General features: G+C 49.8%; 1 protein-coding gene across 2 annotated transcripts in view; it reads left to right on the top strand.

Annotated features, from left to right (window-relative positions):
* The first annotated feature begins 203 nt into the window (after positions 1–203).
* The window catches only part of FRZB (frizzled related protein), a 34,704-nt gene continuing 19,159 nt past the window's right edge, over positions 204–15,748 (top strand). The window contains exon 1 of one of the 2 annotated variants that reach the window (XM_073306091.1): positions 204–1,189. In XM_073306091.1, the coding sequence (XP_073162192.1) occupies positions 724–1,189 (466 nt within the window). In that variant the 5' untranslated portion in view covers positions 204–723. The remainder of the gene's footprint in view (positions 1,190–15,748) is intronic. The other variant, XM_073306092.1, reaches the window with a different exon arrangement.

The following is a 15,748-nucleotide window of genomic DNA, read 5'->3' as shown; positions in this document are numbered from 1 at the left end:
CTGGCTTAAGAGTTGGTGGGTCTCTGAGCTCTGCCAGATCTGGTCTAAGAGGTTCTGTCAGGGTTGGCTGGGCGCTTCTGCTGCCCGGCACTTTCCAGTCGCTTGACAAGGCCTAGCTTGATTTGGCTTCCCCCGCTCTGCCTTGCTGCAGCGCCCGCGCAAACTGAGAGCTCGCAGCTTTCCCGAGGGATAGGCGGGGGGTGGGGTACGGGACAAGCGGTGTCTTATACTGATGGAAGTTAATGCAGCCGCAGGTCATCTCGTCCCCCCTCCTCCCCGCCGCCGCCCAGGGTTAAGGAGGGCTGGGAGGAGGAGCTGGGGCTCTCTGGCCAGGAGGTGGGAAGGGGAAAAGGAGCTGGGCTGCAAACAGAGCCCTCATTGCAAAGCCGGCCCGTCCCTCAGCCTGCGGAGCGGGGCCCGGCGAGTCCCAAGCGCTTCTCCGCGCTGGCCAAACTTTGCCGGGGCGCCCGCGGGCCCGTCCTCGTGCTCGGCGCCAGCAGGAGCGGGGCGCCCCCCGCTGCAGCGCCCCCCGATCTCCCCCCTTCCGGCTGCGCCTTGCTCCGATCCCGCCGCGACCCCTAGCGCCGCAGGGGGCGGGCCCCGCTGCCCGGGGCAGGTGGCAGCCGGAGCCGCTGTGGCGAGGGGCAGGGAGAGAAGAGGCGGCTCCGCCAGGTCCGGGGAGCGCGTGTGTGTGAGGTCCCGAGCCCAGAGCCCGGCGGGACCATGCTGGGCTGCGGCTCCGCCGCGCTCCTCCTGGCCCTGGCCCTGGCCGGGCTCTTCCTGAGCAGGGTGCCCGGGGCCCAGGGCGCCGCCTGCGAGCCGGTCCGCATCCCGCTGTGCAAGTCCCTGCCCTGGAACATGACCAAGATGCCCAACCACCTGCACCACAGCACCCAGGCCAACGCCATCCTGGCCATCGAGCAGTTCGAGGGGCTGCTGGGCACCCACTGCAGCCCCGACCTGCTCTTCTTCCTCTGCGCCATGTACGCGCCCATCTGCACCATCGACTTCCAGCACGAGCCCATCAAGCCCTGCAAGTCGGTGTGCGAGCGGGCCCGGGCCGGCTGCGAGCCCGTCCTCATCAAGTACCGCCACACCTGGCCCGAGAGCCTGGCCTGCGAGGAGCTGCCCCTCTACGACCGCGGCGTCTGCATCTCCCCAGAGGCCATCGTGACCGCCGAGGGAGCCGGTAAGTGCCGCACCCCCGGGAGCCCAGCCCGCTCCCCTCCCTGCCATCGCCCCCGGGAGCCCAGCCCTGTCCCCTCCCTGCCGTCGGTCCCTTCCTTGCCCTTCTCCCTGCCGTCGCCCCCGGGAGCCCAGCCCGCTCCCCTCCCTGCCATCGGTCCCCCCCTTGCCCCTCTCCCTGCCATTGCCCCCGGGAGCCCAGCCCGCTCCCCTCCCTGCCATCGCCCCCGGGAGCCAAGCCCTGTCCCCTCCCTGCCATCGCCCCCGGGAGTCCAGCCCGCTCCCCTCCCTGCCATCGGTCCCTTCCTTGCCCCTCTCCCTGCCATCGCCCCCGGGAGCCCAGCCCGCTCCTCTCCCTGCCATCGCCCCCGGGAGCCCAACCCTGTCCCCTCCCTGCCATCGCCCCCGGGAGCCCAGCCCTGTCCCCTCCCTGCCGTCGGTCCCTTCCTTGCCCTTCTCCCTGCCGTCACCCCCGGGAGCCCAGCCCGCTCCCCTCCCTGCCATCGGTCCCCCCCTTGCCCCTCTCCCTGCCATTGCCCCCGGGAGCCCAGCCCGCTCCTCTCCCTGCCATCGCCCCCGGGAGCCCAGCCCTGTCCCCTCCCTGCCGTCGGTCCCTTCCTTGCCCTTCTCCCTGCCGTCGCCCCCGGGAGCCCAGCCCGCTCCCCTCCCTGCCATCGGTCCCCCCCTTGCCCCTCTCCCTGCCATTGCCCCCGGAGCCCAGCCCGCTCCCCTCCCTGCCATCGCCCCCGGGAGCCCAGCCCTGTCCCCTCCCTGCCATCGCCCCCGGGAGTCCAGCCCGCTCCCCTCCCTGCCATCGGTCCCTTCCTTGCCCCTCTCCCTGCCATCGCCCCCGGGAGCCCAGCCCGCTCCTCTCCCTGCCATCGCCCCGGGAGCCCAACCCTGTCCCCTCCCTGCCATCAGCCCCGGGAGCCCAACCCACTCCCTGCCCTGCTCTCTGTCTGCTATTGACCCCGGGAGCCCAACCCGCTCCCCTCCTTGCCCCTCTCCCTGCCATCGCCCCAAGGAGCCCAGCCCAGTCCCCTCCCTGGCATCGCCCCCGTGAACTCAGCCCGCTCCCCTCCCTGCCATCGGTCCCCTCCTTGCCCCTCTCCCTGCCATTGCCCCCGGGAGCCCAGCCCGCTCCCCTCCCTGCCATCGCCCCCGGGAGTCCAGCCCGCTCCCCTCCCTACCATCGGTCCCCTCCTTGCCCCTCTCCCTGCCATTGCCCCCGGGAGCCCAGCCCGCTCCCCTCCCTGCCATCGCTCCCAGGAGCACAGCCTGCACCCCTCCCTGCCTGTGCCCCTGGGAGCCCAGCCTGCACTCCTCTCTATGCTCCCCTTTCAGCCCACACCCCTCTGAGCCCAGCCCACGCTCTCCCTGCCATCGCCCCCGGGAGCCCAACCCTGTCCCCTCCCTGCCATCGCCCCCGGGAGCCCAACCCTGTCCCCTCCCTGCCATCAGCCCCGGGAGCCCAACCCACTCCCTGCCCTGCTCTCTGTCTGCTATTGACCCCGGGAGCCCAACCCGCTCCCCTCCTTCCCCTCTCCCTGCCATCGCCCCCGTGAACTCAGCCTGCTCCCCTCCCTGCCGTCGCCCCCGGGAGCCCAGCCCGCTCCCGTCCCTGCCATCGCTCCCCCCTTGCCCCTCTCCCTGCCATTGCCCCAGGGAGCCCAGCCCTGACCCCTCCCTGCCATCGCCTCCGGGAGCCCAGCCTGCTTCCCTCCCTGCCATTGGCCCCGGGAGCCCAACCCGCTCCCTGCCCTGCTCCCTGTCTGCCATCGCCCCCGGGAGTCCAACCTGCTCCCCTCCTTGCCCCTCTCCCTGCCATCGCCCCTGGGAGCCCAGCCCGCCCCCCTCCTTGCCCCTCTCCCTGCCATCGCCCCTGGGAGCCCAGCCCGCCCCCCTCCTTGCCCCTGTCCCTACCATCGCCCCAAGGAGCCCAGCCCGGTCCCCTCCCTGCCATTGCCCCTGAGAACTCAGCCTGCTCCCCTCCCTGCCATCGCCCCCAGGAGCCCGACCCGCACCCCTCCCTGCTCCCCTCCATGCCATCGCCACCAGGAGCCCAGCCTGCTCCCCTCCCTGCCATCGCACCCGGGAGCCCAGCCCACTCCTCTCCCTGTCCCCCTCTGCCATCGCCCCAGGAGCCCAGCCCGCTCCTCTTCCTGCCATCGCCCCAGGAGCCCAGCCCGCTCCTCTTCCTGCCATCGCCCCAGGAGCCCAGCCCGCACCCCTTCCTGCCATCGCACCCGGGAGCCCAGCCCACTCCTCTCCCTGTCCCCCTCTGCCATCGCCCCAGGAGCCCAGCCCGCTCCTCTTCCTGCCATTGCCCCCGGGAGCCCTCACCCCACCCCTCCTGGCTCCCTCTCTGCCATCACCCCAGGAGTCCAGCCCACTCCCCTCCCTGCTCCCCCTCTGCCATCACCCCCGGGAGCCCAGCCCGCTCCCCTCCCTGCCATCGCTCCCAGGAGCCCAGCCTGCACCCCTCCCTGCCTGTGCCCCTGGGAGCCCAGCCTGCACTCCTCTCTATGCTCCCCTTTCAGCCCACACCCCTCTGAGCCCAGCCCACGCTCCTCTCTGCCAGCACCCGTGTGCCCAGCACGCTGTGAATCCAGTCCCCATTTCTCATCCTTTCTGATCCCAGTCAACTCCAGCCTACCCCACTTGTGATCCCCCTCTGGCTCCAACTCCCAGCCCTCATGCTTTGCTGACCCGTAGGGAGATCACCTCGGATCTCAGTCAACCACAGCTACATGGGCCCCCAGCCAGCTCCATCTGCCATCCCTCTTCTTCTCCCTCTGACCTTCTTCCTACGCCTGAATCTCTCTCTCATCCCTTTCTCTTCTTCCCTTTGTAGCATCTTGCTCTCTCTCTTCCAGAACCTCTCTATCCCTCCTTCCCCTATCTAGTGCCCACTCTCCTCTCCTTGCCTTCCCATCTCACTCCATGGATACTGGTGACATCTGAGAGTGAGTAGTTGATGCTTGCATATAAAGGTGCAGAGACAATGGACAAAAGTGCCCTGCAGTAATGTCATTCCAAACAGGGTGGACACTGCATCCACGTGTGGTTGAACATAACCCTCCCCTGCCACCCCTTCCTCCAATTGTAAACTTGTCCCTCTGATCCTGTCTCCCATTTCCAAACCCAGTTCTTGCCCTCACTCCTGTTGCCTCCTACCATAGGCGAAACGTAGCGCTCACCTAACCCTCAGCCCCAAACCAATCTTACACCGTTCTGATAATATCTTTATGCTCTTTGGTGTGAATAAGTTTTTGTGACCTGTAACTTTTTACTCTTATTTAGCATTTGTGTGCAGCTGATTGAGATTTTTGAGTGAAATTTGTTGTTGTTGAAAATGGCCTTTTTCCAAAACTGAAACATTCCATAAGAAATTCTTTCTTTCTTTGAAATTTTTAACTTCTTATAATATTTTTTTAATCAACATTTTTCAGTCAAAATTTTTATCAACACCATTACTGGGTAATCAACATTTCTAATTTATTCAAAAAATGGGTCTTTGGCATATGAAAACTTTCAACAACAGATTCAGAAACATTCTCTATTCAAAAAGTAGCTTACATTTTTTGTAAAGTCCATTTTGTTGAAAAAATGAAAATGGGTCTCTTTCAAAGCTTGTGAAATGGAAACCATTTCACATTCTTTTTAGCTCAGTTTTAGTATTTTGTAAACATAATTGTACTATAGTAGGGCAGTAGTCACACCATTAATGTACCCAGTACTGTGTATACAATTCGCCATGCCCTCCACTCCCCTTTACGATGTCACTCAGACCCACTAAAACCATGCTTCCTTCCAGAATTGGCTGCACTCGCTTTATTTTGCATAGACGAGCAGCTGCACATTTGTGCTTGTTGAACTTCATGCTGCAAGCTAGCTTGTGCTGATGGGAGCAAGGGGGTGGTACTCCTATTTTCATGGCGGTGACAACTGAGAGAGACTGTGGTGGCCAGAGGAGGAGTGAGGCTTGAGTTAGGAGAAGCAATTGCCCCTACCTGTTCCCATGCCAGCAGTAGCACAAAGACATGCGAAATGGCAGCTGGGGGAAGAGCGGCAGAAAGTAATTGTTGCATATATATTTTAAGATAAACTTATAACAAATATTACTAGTTTTATGGCATGCATAGATACTGGGTCAGATCCTCAGTTGTATTCGGGTTGCAGGCAGTGTAGCTGAAGGATGAGTGTGGTAAAGATGGCTACATGGTAACGTGTACGTCTCCTGGTCCTGGGGTTAGATGAGGGTCAGTTTGGGCCCCAGTTCAAATTAGAGTAGCCTCAGAGCTGCTCTAAGTTGTATCTGGCTGCAGTGGCCTCCAAGAGGTCTTTCTGGAGATCATTAGAGAATTCTAGAGCACATCAGCTCTCTGGCCACATTCCCTTTCATTGGCCGTGCTCCCTATGCTTGGAGCTGTAAAGGTGGTGTTGATGGGTGTCTCCGTGCCATCTAGCTGTTCCTCTTACCATAGGAGAATCCCCACATAACTGGTTAAGATGGCTTTCCAACTGCTTTGTGCTGCCAGAACACTGCAAAGCTGTCAGGCTGGGGGCTGGCTTTTTTAATCCCAAAAGGTATAACTTTACCCATCCCTGAGCAGCTACCTCTGGGATGGAACATAGAACCTGTTTAACAGGGCACAGCAACACAATGTACTAGGACAAGCAATGGAGAAATAAACCCATTTATTTCCAATTGAAAGAGCTGAGATAAGCTAAATTAGGCAATATGTAATTTGGGGATTTGGCTACGACTGGAATTTGGTCAAGGCTCTGGCTCTAGAACCCTAGATGTTTACAAAATGATCAATATCTCAGAGTTTATCTCATCAGAGAGAAATACATATCTCTGGTCACACTGGGAGATACCATAGGTGATACCATGGTGTAAGTTAACTATTGCTAAGTGGTTTGACTTACATGCCAAAGTTGGCAGAAGAGGATGGTGTAGTGAGAAAAGGAAGTTATAAGACAGAGCAGGTTTGCACCTGTGCTTTATCTTACACCTACTTACACTCTACTGTTAGTTGTACATTCTGTGGCAGCCCCATCTTTCAGCCCCTTTGATGTTTAAGTTACACCAGCTTACACCAATTTGTTGATTCATTTATATCACCGTTGATGTCACCTCTGATTCTGACCCATGGCAAAGTGCTTTGGTTGACAGGTGCTGTATGTAACTAATTACTGTTGCCATCATTCTGTTGACCCTTACCTTTCATTCCACTCCATATAAATAAACCCCATCATTCCTCTTCCAATGCTTTCTCCACTTCCAATCACATCTTATACTCTATTCCATTACACTCTTCTCTTCATGTGCTCATTTAACCTTTCCCATCCATCACCTCTTTCCCCTATCTGTATATTTTTTTATTTCCATACCAATCTAACTCCACTCCTACCTTTCAAACTACCATTTCCACCCTTTCTAACTCTCAGATCTCCTTCTACAACCCATAACTCAAGCTAACTCTGTTCCTTATACTTCCATAACTAACCCTTCCCCTCATTTGTCTCTAACCTTTCCTTCCTCTGTAATTGTACCCCACCTCTAATGCCGCGTGTCTGTCTATAGATCTGTTGCTGCTTCTTTGGGCTGCAGACCTGCTGGGAGGATTTCAGTGAGGTTGGTTTTGAATTCCAAAATTAGGACTAGTTTGTGAATGTCTCATTTTGAAACACATTTACAGACTCTTTCCTGAACAGCACTGAGATACTTTCAAAACTGCCTTAAAAATGGATCCAAACTGAGTGAGGCTTGGCAAGTCAACAGATATTTGAAAGCAGTGGCATTCAAAACTGAAGGGAGGAAGTTTCTCTAAAATTGCCCCTGAGTTACCTATTGCTGAGGACCACAGCAGCACAATAACCTCTTTGAATGATTCCAGTGTGAAATCCATGAATACTTCACTGACTGGAAACCTGATGACATTCTTATTTCTGGGATTTAAAAATTAAACTAGCATACTATCCCCTGGACTGAAGACATTCTTCTGGGGAGGGGGAATAAATCCTCCCCTTTAAAATATAATGAAATATTCCTTATCTAGGAAAAGGTCAGAAGAAAACTGGTATCATCCTATTAGAGGATTGTACCCTAGTAGAAAACATCACTAAAACAAATAACAGAATAGTTAATGATTCGTATACAAGGCATTTCTCCTAAGTTTTTTCCTCTTAAGAATGCACTTTCTGCACCTAATATTGTTGGTGAAATGCACAGTCAATGAAATGTAAATTCACATTTATTATTGAAAAGGTTTTCATCATTCAAAATGAAAATATTACCCACAAAGTAATAGGTCTTTGCACTTCTATCATACCTTTTGTCCAGGGATCACAGATTTCTTTCTAAACTTTGACTGGTTAAGGTAAGTATTATTCAATCCATTGTGTAAAAGGGCAAATTAAGGATGGGATGGTTAAATGATATAATCAAGCTCGTTGTCAGTGGCAGAGTCAGGAATAGAGCCCCGGAGCCCTGAGTCCAATTCCTTTTCTCTGCTCACCAGACCATACCTCAGGGGTGGGCAAACTTTTAGGCCCGAGGGCCGCATCTGGGTGGGGGAAATTGCATGCAGGGCCAGGGCAGGGAGTTGGGGTGCGGAGGGAGGGAGTGTGTGCTGTGGGAGGTGGTGTGGTGTGCAGGAAGGGGCTCAGGGCAAGGGGTTGGGGCAGAGGAGGGGTGCGGGGTGTATGAGGGGGCTTAGGGCAGGAGTTCAGGAGGGGTGCGGAGGGAGGGAGGGGGCTCAGGGCAGGCAGTTGGGTGGCAGGAGGAGTGTGAGGTGCGGCAGGGGGTTGGGGTGCAAGAGGGGTATGGCATGGGGTTGGGGGGTGGGGTGCAGGAGGGGTTCGGGCTCCCGCCTGGCACCACTTACCTGGAGCGGCTTCGGGGTGACAGCAGCGTGCACCGGGGCCAGGGCAGGCTCCCTGCCTGCCTGCCCTGGCTCCTCGCTGTGCTGAAGTGGCCAGCACCACGTCTGTGTGCTCCCTGGGGATGGGGGCAGAGGGCTCCATGCGCTGCCCTTTTCTGTGGGTACCTCCCCAAAGCTCCCATTGGCAACAGTTCCCCATTCCCGCCAATGGGAGCTGCGGTGGGTGGTGCCTGGAGGTGAGGGCAGTGCATGGAACCCTCTGTCCCCCTTGCCCCCCACCAGCGGCCTCAGGGATGTGGTGCTGGCTGCTTCTGGGAGTGGCACAGGGCCCGCGGCGCCACATGGGTGGCAATCCCACAGGCCGGATCCAAAGCCCTGAGGGGCCGGATCCGGCCTGTGAGCAGTAGTTTGCCCACCCCTACCATACCTCCTCCCAAGTGAACAATTTACAGTATACAGATTCACAGTGTGAAATAACTTTATATTCTATCGCATTGTAGAAAATCTCAGTTTGCAGAGTTTCTTCCAGTTAATCCACAATATAGCAAATAGTATTTTTAATTAAAATAAAATTTTGTTTCTTTACTCATTTTTGTGCATGTGGATTGGCAGTCAGATCAAGTTGTTAGACTGCGAGGGTGAGATCTTCATTCTGACTCTGGCTGGGTAAAAGGACTGGACTGGTTTTCGGTTTAACTTCAGAAAAGATTTCTTTTTGTTCGCTTTCATGAGACGGATGTTCATGCATCAGTTTTATAATTATAACAGGACAAAGGGATGAAAAAGTGCATAATACAAAGCAGTTTACATATAGGGAAATTGTGCACACTAATTAGCATTCAACATTCTCACCAGAAGAGTGTTAACTTTGGGCTCCATTCTCCCAGACCTGCACTTTTGCATAATTTGAACTACAATTGATGAAGTGCAGCATCTTGAAGCAAATTCTGAAAAATGCACATTCTTCCTCACAGAGTTTATGTTGCACATGATGTCAGTTGTCAAGTATGTAAAACAGTGAGTGTATGGGCCCTAAAAGGTCAGGGGAGTGGCCCTAATTAACAAGTTAGATAAATCAGCTCTAATTGACCACAACATTAATGGGCACAGGAGCTTTGGCTTGTGCCAGTATTATTTATGTAGTATATCACTGGGGACCTTTCTAAGCTTGTCACCCTATTAGAGCCCAAATATTTCCATGTGTGAACTGTTATTTGATCATTTCTCCACTCTGTGAAGAACAGAGAGGCTTTTCTTTAACACTGGTCTGGCAGGTCTGTCTTTCCCACCTATTTTTTCATTCCTGTAAACACATTGCTAGCAGCCATTTTAAGGAGAACTGTACAGTTGTTAAAATTAAAGACTGAAAGAGCCCCATTAAATCATCTTTTCTAGCTCCCTGCTCAGTACAGGGTTCTCCCATAAGGCAGAGTCCAACTCCTTTTGTCCATTTGAGTTCCCATAAGCCTGTGTTACCAGAGCTTGAAATAGTACCGAACTCTCAACTACTAAATCTACTGGACGGTGACTGGTACAAAAGATGATGAGTCCGTCTTGGGTGAGGGCGGGGCAACACCCTAGCCAAAAGCCCATCCTCAGTTGCTGCAATGGGAGAAGCTATTGTGATCCCTACCGTGACCCTGCTTAGGGCTTCTGCCTTTCATATCTAGGCTATGATGTAAGGCAGATTTAAAGGCCACTTCCCTGGAAGGAGCTGTCTGTGTCTTTTCACTACTGTTACTCCAGAGCCTCCTACTTGTGGAAGGGATGATATGGCCACTGCTGTACCATTCACTCAGCCTAATGACTGCTGTGAAAGGGCATCTCAGTTACTCTGTGCCCCTCCCGTCCTCTGCCATTAACAACTATTGTCTCCTTTTCTGAAGGGAGAGAGAGGAATCAAGGGTTCGAGAGACCAGTCAGAGCAGAGCACCCCTGTAGAAATGGAGTTAGGAGGCTGAAAGGGGATCACTGAGCCCCCTAACTGTTTCCTCAGCAGTCACCCATCTGCGGAGATCTCACCCTTAAATGGGGATATTGGGGGGCAGCACTACCTCCTCTGACATTACTCCCTGAAAACCTCATATGAGTTGGGCAGGGATGGTGTCCCTAGCCTTTGTTTGCCAGAAGCTAGGATTAGGACATAGGGGATGGATCACTTGATGATTACGTGTTCTATTCATTCCATCTGAAGCACCTGGCATTGGCCACTGTCAGAAAACAGGATACTGGGCTAGATGGACCTTTGTCTGACCCAGTAGGGCTGTTCTTATGAGTCAGTGGAGTCCAATCTCCATACAGAAGGATCTAGTTGGTCAACCACAGAGCAGAGGGTTTCTGGATAAGCTCTGTGCTCACTAAGCAGATGAGCCAAGATTTGGCCCTTAGATTTGTGCTGTTCCTTTATACTGTTGTAAAAGAGAGAATCTCCAGGTCTGTATTTAGAAGATACTGTAACTTTAAACACACCAATGGTTATAGCTGACTCTGGAGGCCAGTGTGAAATTGTATATCTTTGATTAGTCTTCAGGATCAACCTAATTAAGACAATCCTTGAAGGAGAAGAAAACGATATTTACAACATGTTTACATTCCAATTGTCAGAGCAGAGAGTGCTAAGGTCCAAATTTATGTCTCTAGCCTTTGATTTTTGTCACCAGCTTTTGCACATGTAAGCGATTCTACCTACAGATGTGGGGGTACACCATTTTGTATATGCTAAATTGCTATTGTGTGCATAAGTGGCTCTGCCCTTCATGCCAGTCTTGTTACCCCATTTGATTCCTCCACCCATTGTTGTCTCTGTGTTGTTCCATGTTGACTTCTTGCTAGTTGAATGCTCTTCTCACCTGAGTTTACCAAGAAGTCACCCTCTCTTCATTTAGGTCCCTCTTAAAACTCACTTATTCTGCAAAGCCTGCAAGAAGTGAGTTTACAATTTAAAAACTAACAAACAAACGACCAGATCCTCCCATTCACTGGATCACTCAGTATGACCTGCCACCTGTATGTCATGCTTTTAGATTCCAAGGGCTTGAGGGCAGGAATTGTTTTTGTTTTTCTATACAGTGCAGTATCAAATATGTTGTCAGTGCTAAAGACTTCACTAAGGAAAACACCTAAGCATGTGCTTATGTCTATCCCTATTTATGACAGTGCTGAAGTCCTGAAGAGGGATGTTTTCCTGAACAAATAGTAACAATAAAACAAGAGCAGATAGAAAGGGGCACTTGCAAAATAAGAGAGATGGTTTAGGCTACCTGAACATTTATCTCTGGAAATGTCTAACATATAAAATTGGAGAAGTTTATGTCAAATGGCAGGAACATAGCTGTTAAAAAAGAAAACTTCTGTGTCATATTGCACCTTCAGAATATGGAAGTGTAACTTCATAGATCTGGATATTTTCTTTGCCGAGTCTTGAATTATGCTTCAGTCAAAACAGTTGCCTTGATTATATGTGATTAGAGTAGGTTGATTGCTATGCTGTTTTTGAATATTTCAGAGAAACAATATATTTAATTTTTGGCTTTACTTGCATCCATCATGAAGGGTCCAGGTCCTTAAATTATTTTGGTGCATGCTTGTAGCATCCATAACATATTCTCCAGAGATACTCTACTTCGTTTCCATATGGAAGCTGAAACTATCTGGTGGTCCATGTATTGCCTATCACATCCGTGGACTCTTGAGCAGTGTCAAGGTACATGTGAATTTCTGCATTTGGAGAGGAGAGGAAGGGCTTCCCCAGGCTGATTATACTTTGTCCATTTAGCCCGGAAGAGGAGCATTGTAGAATGAACATACAATATTACAAGGAAATAAAAACATGGCTTGAAGGTGTGTGGTGCTCTTGGTGAGATGGGGGGAGGGGGGAGGGAAGGAAACACCACCACAGAATGTAAAGCAAGTAAAACAAATGCTAGGAACACTTTACTGAGGGGCACCTAATTGGAAGTCTGAGACACTTTGCTGTATCGCACCCCCCTCCTTTTTTTTTTTTAAGGGATTCTGTGGTCAGAGTGAAACATATTTTGGGGATCATTGGCTAGGTGGAGAAACACTAGCTTAAGTTAAGTCTTCCTTCTCTGCCTCCTTATGTCCCTCTAGGTGTGTAAACACACACAAAGATGTACATCTAGTATCAGTGGTGCTGTCACATCCCCCTTGCTTGAAGTAGTAATAACAAACACCAAATCCATCCATCAGCAGCACCCCCACTACGAAAATTGTTCCATCACCCCGGTACTAGCAGTACTTAAAACATAGGTAAAAGCATTAACTGTTCATGCTCATTATAACTATTTGCAAATGCTATTAGCTCTGTTATTTCCAATCCAGTTGTTTCCAGACTTAAGGTCAAATTCAGCTCAGAACATACTTTGCAGACCTCCATGGACTTCAGTGAAATTGTACAAGTGTATAAGTTAGGGCAGTATTTTGCATGTAACGAACCACACATTCCTCAGGGAAGACTGTGTACATGTCAGATTTGTCATTTTTAAGTTGTCATTTTTCAGTCCTCTACATAAAAAATGCAAGTACACCATTTTCTTAGTTTCAGAAAAAATAAACACTTATAAGCTGAAAATGTATATTTCTAACCTTACAAGAGACATTTTGAGAAAGTTATGAACTAAAGAAGAGAGAATTCTAAACCTTACTAACAGTGTTGCTGCTGGTGACCGTACGCTGCCTCTCTCTAATATATCTATAGCATGAACTGTAGGAAAAAATGGCTTTTGTGGTATATGTATTGATAATCTATGTGCAAAGTCAAGATTTGTGGAGTTAAATGCCACCTAAGGCTGTGATCATTTTAAGTGAATAAAGCTAGAATTTTTTAATTTTCATATGAAATGCAAAATTCTGCTGGTGGATCTTAATGCACAGAGCTGCTGTTGACTCAATGGAAGATCTCACCAGAATACTGGAGTCAGGATTCACTATGTGAATCAAAGGACAGATCTCCTCTTACCTTGAAAGTTGTTCTGTCATTTTTAGTTCAGAGATGACATAATGCCCTATTCTCAAATACTTCTACAATGCAAATATTTTGCAGTTAAAGAAGATACATTAAAGAACAAATAAATATCTGAAGTAGATAATTAAAACTAAATTAATTCACGTTGAGGGATTTCTTAGTCAGCAATACTGTTCCCATCTCATCAAAAGAACTGAAGAAAGTCCCCAGACAACAACCCCTCAGTTTGACTTTGCTGTTTCCAGCAGAGTTCCTGAAATGGCTTCTGTAATGCTGTGCAATGTCATTTTAATTGCAATAATAATCAGGATCACATTATGCTTGGATTTCCTCTAGCCATAACAGGTTGTTTATTCACAACAAAGTTTTCTACCAAATCACCTCGGTCTGTCTCTCCTTTTCAAACCTTTCCTCCCACTCTGGCCCTTGAATTGTTGTCTTTTGTTATACTCTTTTTCAATTATTTTTACAGTTTTCCACTGAAAATGGATTTGGTAAAATGGGCTATAGGAAAGGTCAGGGATCCTTATAACAAGGCCATTGTTTTTTAAAAGCATAGAGTTGTCGGTTTCTGGCAGTGATAAGGGTCTGCATTTATTCAGAGGAGATTTGTGATTTGTCCTTTGCATAGTCTTGAACATAAATGAAAGTACGCTTTTCCTTTGGAACTCATATAGTCTTCATTTACTATCAAATGTTGTTTCAAGACATGGTTCTGTTTATTGATATATTGTCTTATGGAGGTGCCTACTGGCTTGTGTTTTAAAATGGTCTTAAAATGGGGCATAAATTCCTGTTTTTCTCTAAAAGTTGTTAGCTGATTGGTGTGAAATTTCACACAAGGTTAATTTTTAGGCCTTTTGAATTTTTGATGCAGTTTTTGTTTGGTGTTTCTTAACAAATTTGTAATAGAAAGCCTTTGAATTTGAGCTTGTGCGGAATTTTTCCCTTGGCAGGCCTGCTGTTTATCGTTATCAGAAAGTTCTGTACACAGTTGTCTGGACAAAACTTGGTAGAGAGGTAGATCCGGGGGACACAGAGAGAGTGTTTTTATTTGTTTTCGTTCTTTTTAACAAATGTGTTTAGCCATTATTTGCATTATGAATAAAAGTTTGTGCACGGTGCACGTAAACTTGATGGATGGAGGCTAGGTGCAAAATAAATAGATTGGGTCAGGATACACAGAAACCTGATTATTGGGACTAGGTGCGCTAAAGATTGATTGACGGGGAATGCTGGGTTCAGAGAAGCTGGACTGATGGGGTATGGGGAAGAGCGGGGCATCTCCAAGTGTGACTGGTTGAGGGAGAGGTGGGAGAGCTGCATGCAAACCTATTGGATGAGGACCAGGAGCACATAAAGCCTTCTTTATGAGAAGCTAGACTGTTGTGTCAGAATGTATTCGACAACAGAGAAGGGATCAAATGCTCTCCCACTGTCCTTTAAGCCCCACATGTCGTGCCCCCCCACTTATCCAATGCCTACCCCTAAATAAGTATTAAATAAATTAAGAGATGAATACACAAAAATCTTCCTTGTGAAGCAGTTAGGGTTGCTACACACAGGACATGCCTCTCACAAACTCATCAAAACAAGGAAATGAAAAGCTAAGCCACCTAATAATATATATCCTCTTCTTCTCCTCCCATAGACACACATCTTACTATTGCCACAACTACCACACACCATACACTACAACTTTAACTCTGCCCATTAGGGTCGCCAGAGTTTTACATCACCCCCTATAATTGCCCTTCTACACATAACCCTTTCGCAAATTAACCTCTGCCAGCACAACAAACTACTGCATCAAACATCCATAACTACTAGCGCCAGGGGAGTAGGAAAATAAATTGGTAAACGAGAGCATGCCAAAGGTTGAAAATGGAGCTGAGTTAAGATGGCAGTGTATGTATGATAGGTGGGGTCATACTAAGGTGTACTGTTGGTGAAGGTGTTAGGTGGCTTAGTTTTTCATTTCCGTGTATTTGTGGGGTTGTGTTAGGGTTGCTATGCACAACATGCATAACCATTTCTCAACCCCAAAGATAACCGAGCCGGATCCTCAGCTTGTGTAGACTGGTGTATCTCTACGGACTACAGTGGATCTAAACTGATATACCCCAGCTGTGCATCTGGTCCACTGTTCTAAAGCTATTGAAAAATGTTCCTATTATGAAATGTATTCCTGCTTATAACACCACTGATGTCAATGTCACTTTGCTCAGCTGCAGGGGGATGCACAGGGCAGGATCTAAACTAGTGTTGTAAAGCGTCATATGAATTTACTGTGTTGTGTAAATCATTAGTAATAAAATTCTCTGGAATCTGTTTTTTGTGTGGGATTTAAATTTTAAGAGGGGTTCTTCCACTTCCATTTAAAAAGGAAGGAAGTGGAAGTGTGTGTAATGCGGGGGTGTCGCTGCATATAAGCCTTTCTGATGATCACTATACTAAAGAATAAAAAATGTTTTTAATGTGGAGGTGGGCTCAAGCTAAAATTCAGATCCAGATCTCAATGTGCAGTGCAAGCACCCCGAATGTTCAGGCAACGTTGGATCTGGGGCTTTGATTGGTTCAAGGAAATCTACATTTCTTTACTTTGGAGAGAGTATTTTAGTGCTTCGTATTTTTCCTTCCACACCCCCTACTTGGGAACGAAGATATGAAAAATACTGCCCATGAT

This window comes from Lepidochelys kempii, chromosome 11, assembly GCF_965140265.1.
Source record: "Lepidochelys kempii isolate rLepKem1 chromosome 11, rLepKem1.hap2, whole genome shotgun sequence".
In the NCBI taxonomy this organism is placed as follows: domain Eukaryota; kingdom Metazoa; phylum Chordata; order Testudines; family Cheloniidae; genus Lepidochelys; species Lepidochelys kempii.
This window is presented reverse-complemented; position numbering and strand designations above follow the sequence as displayed.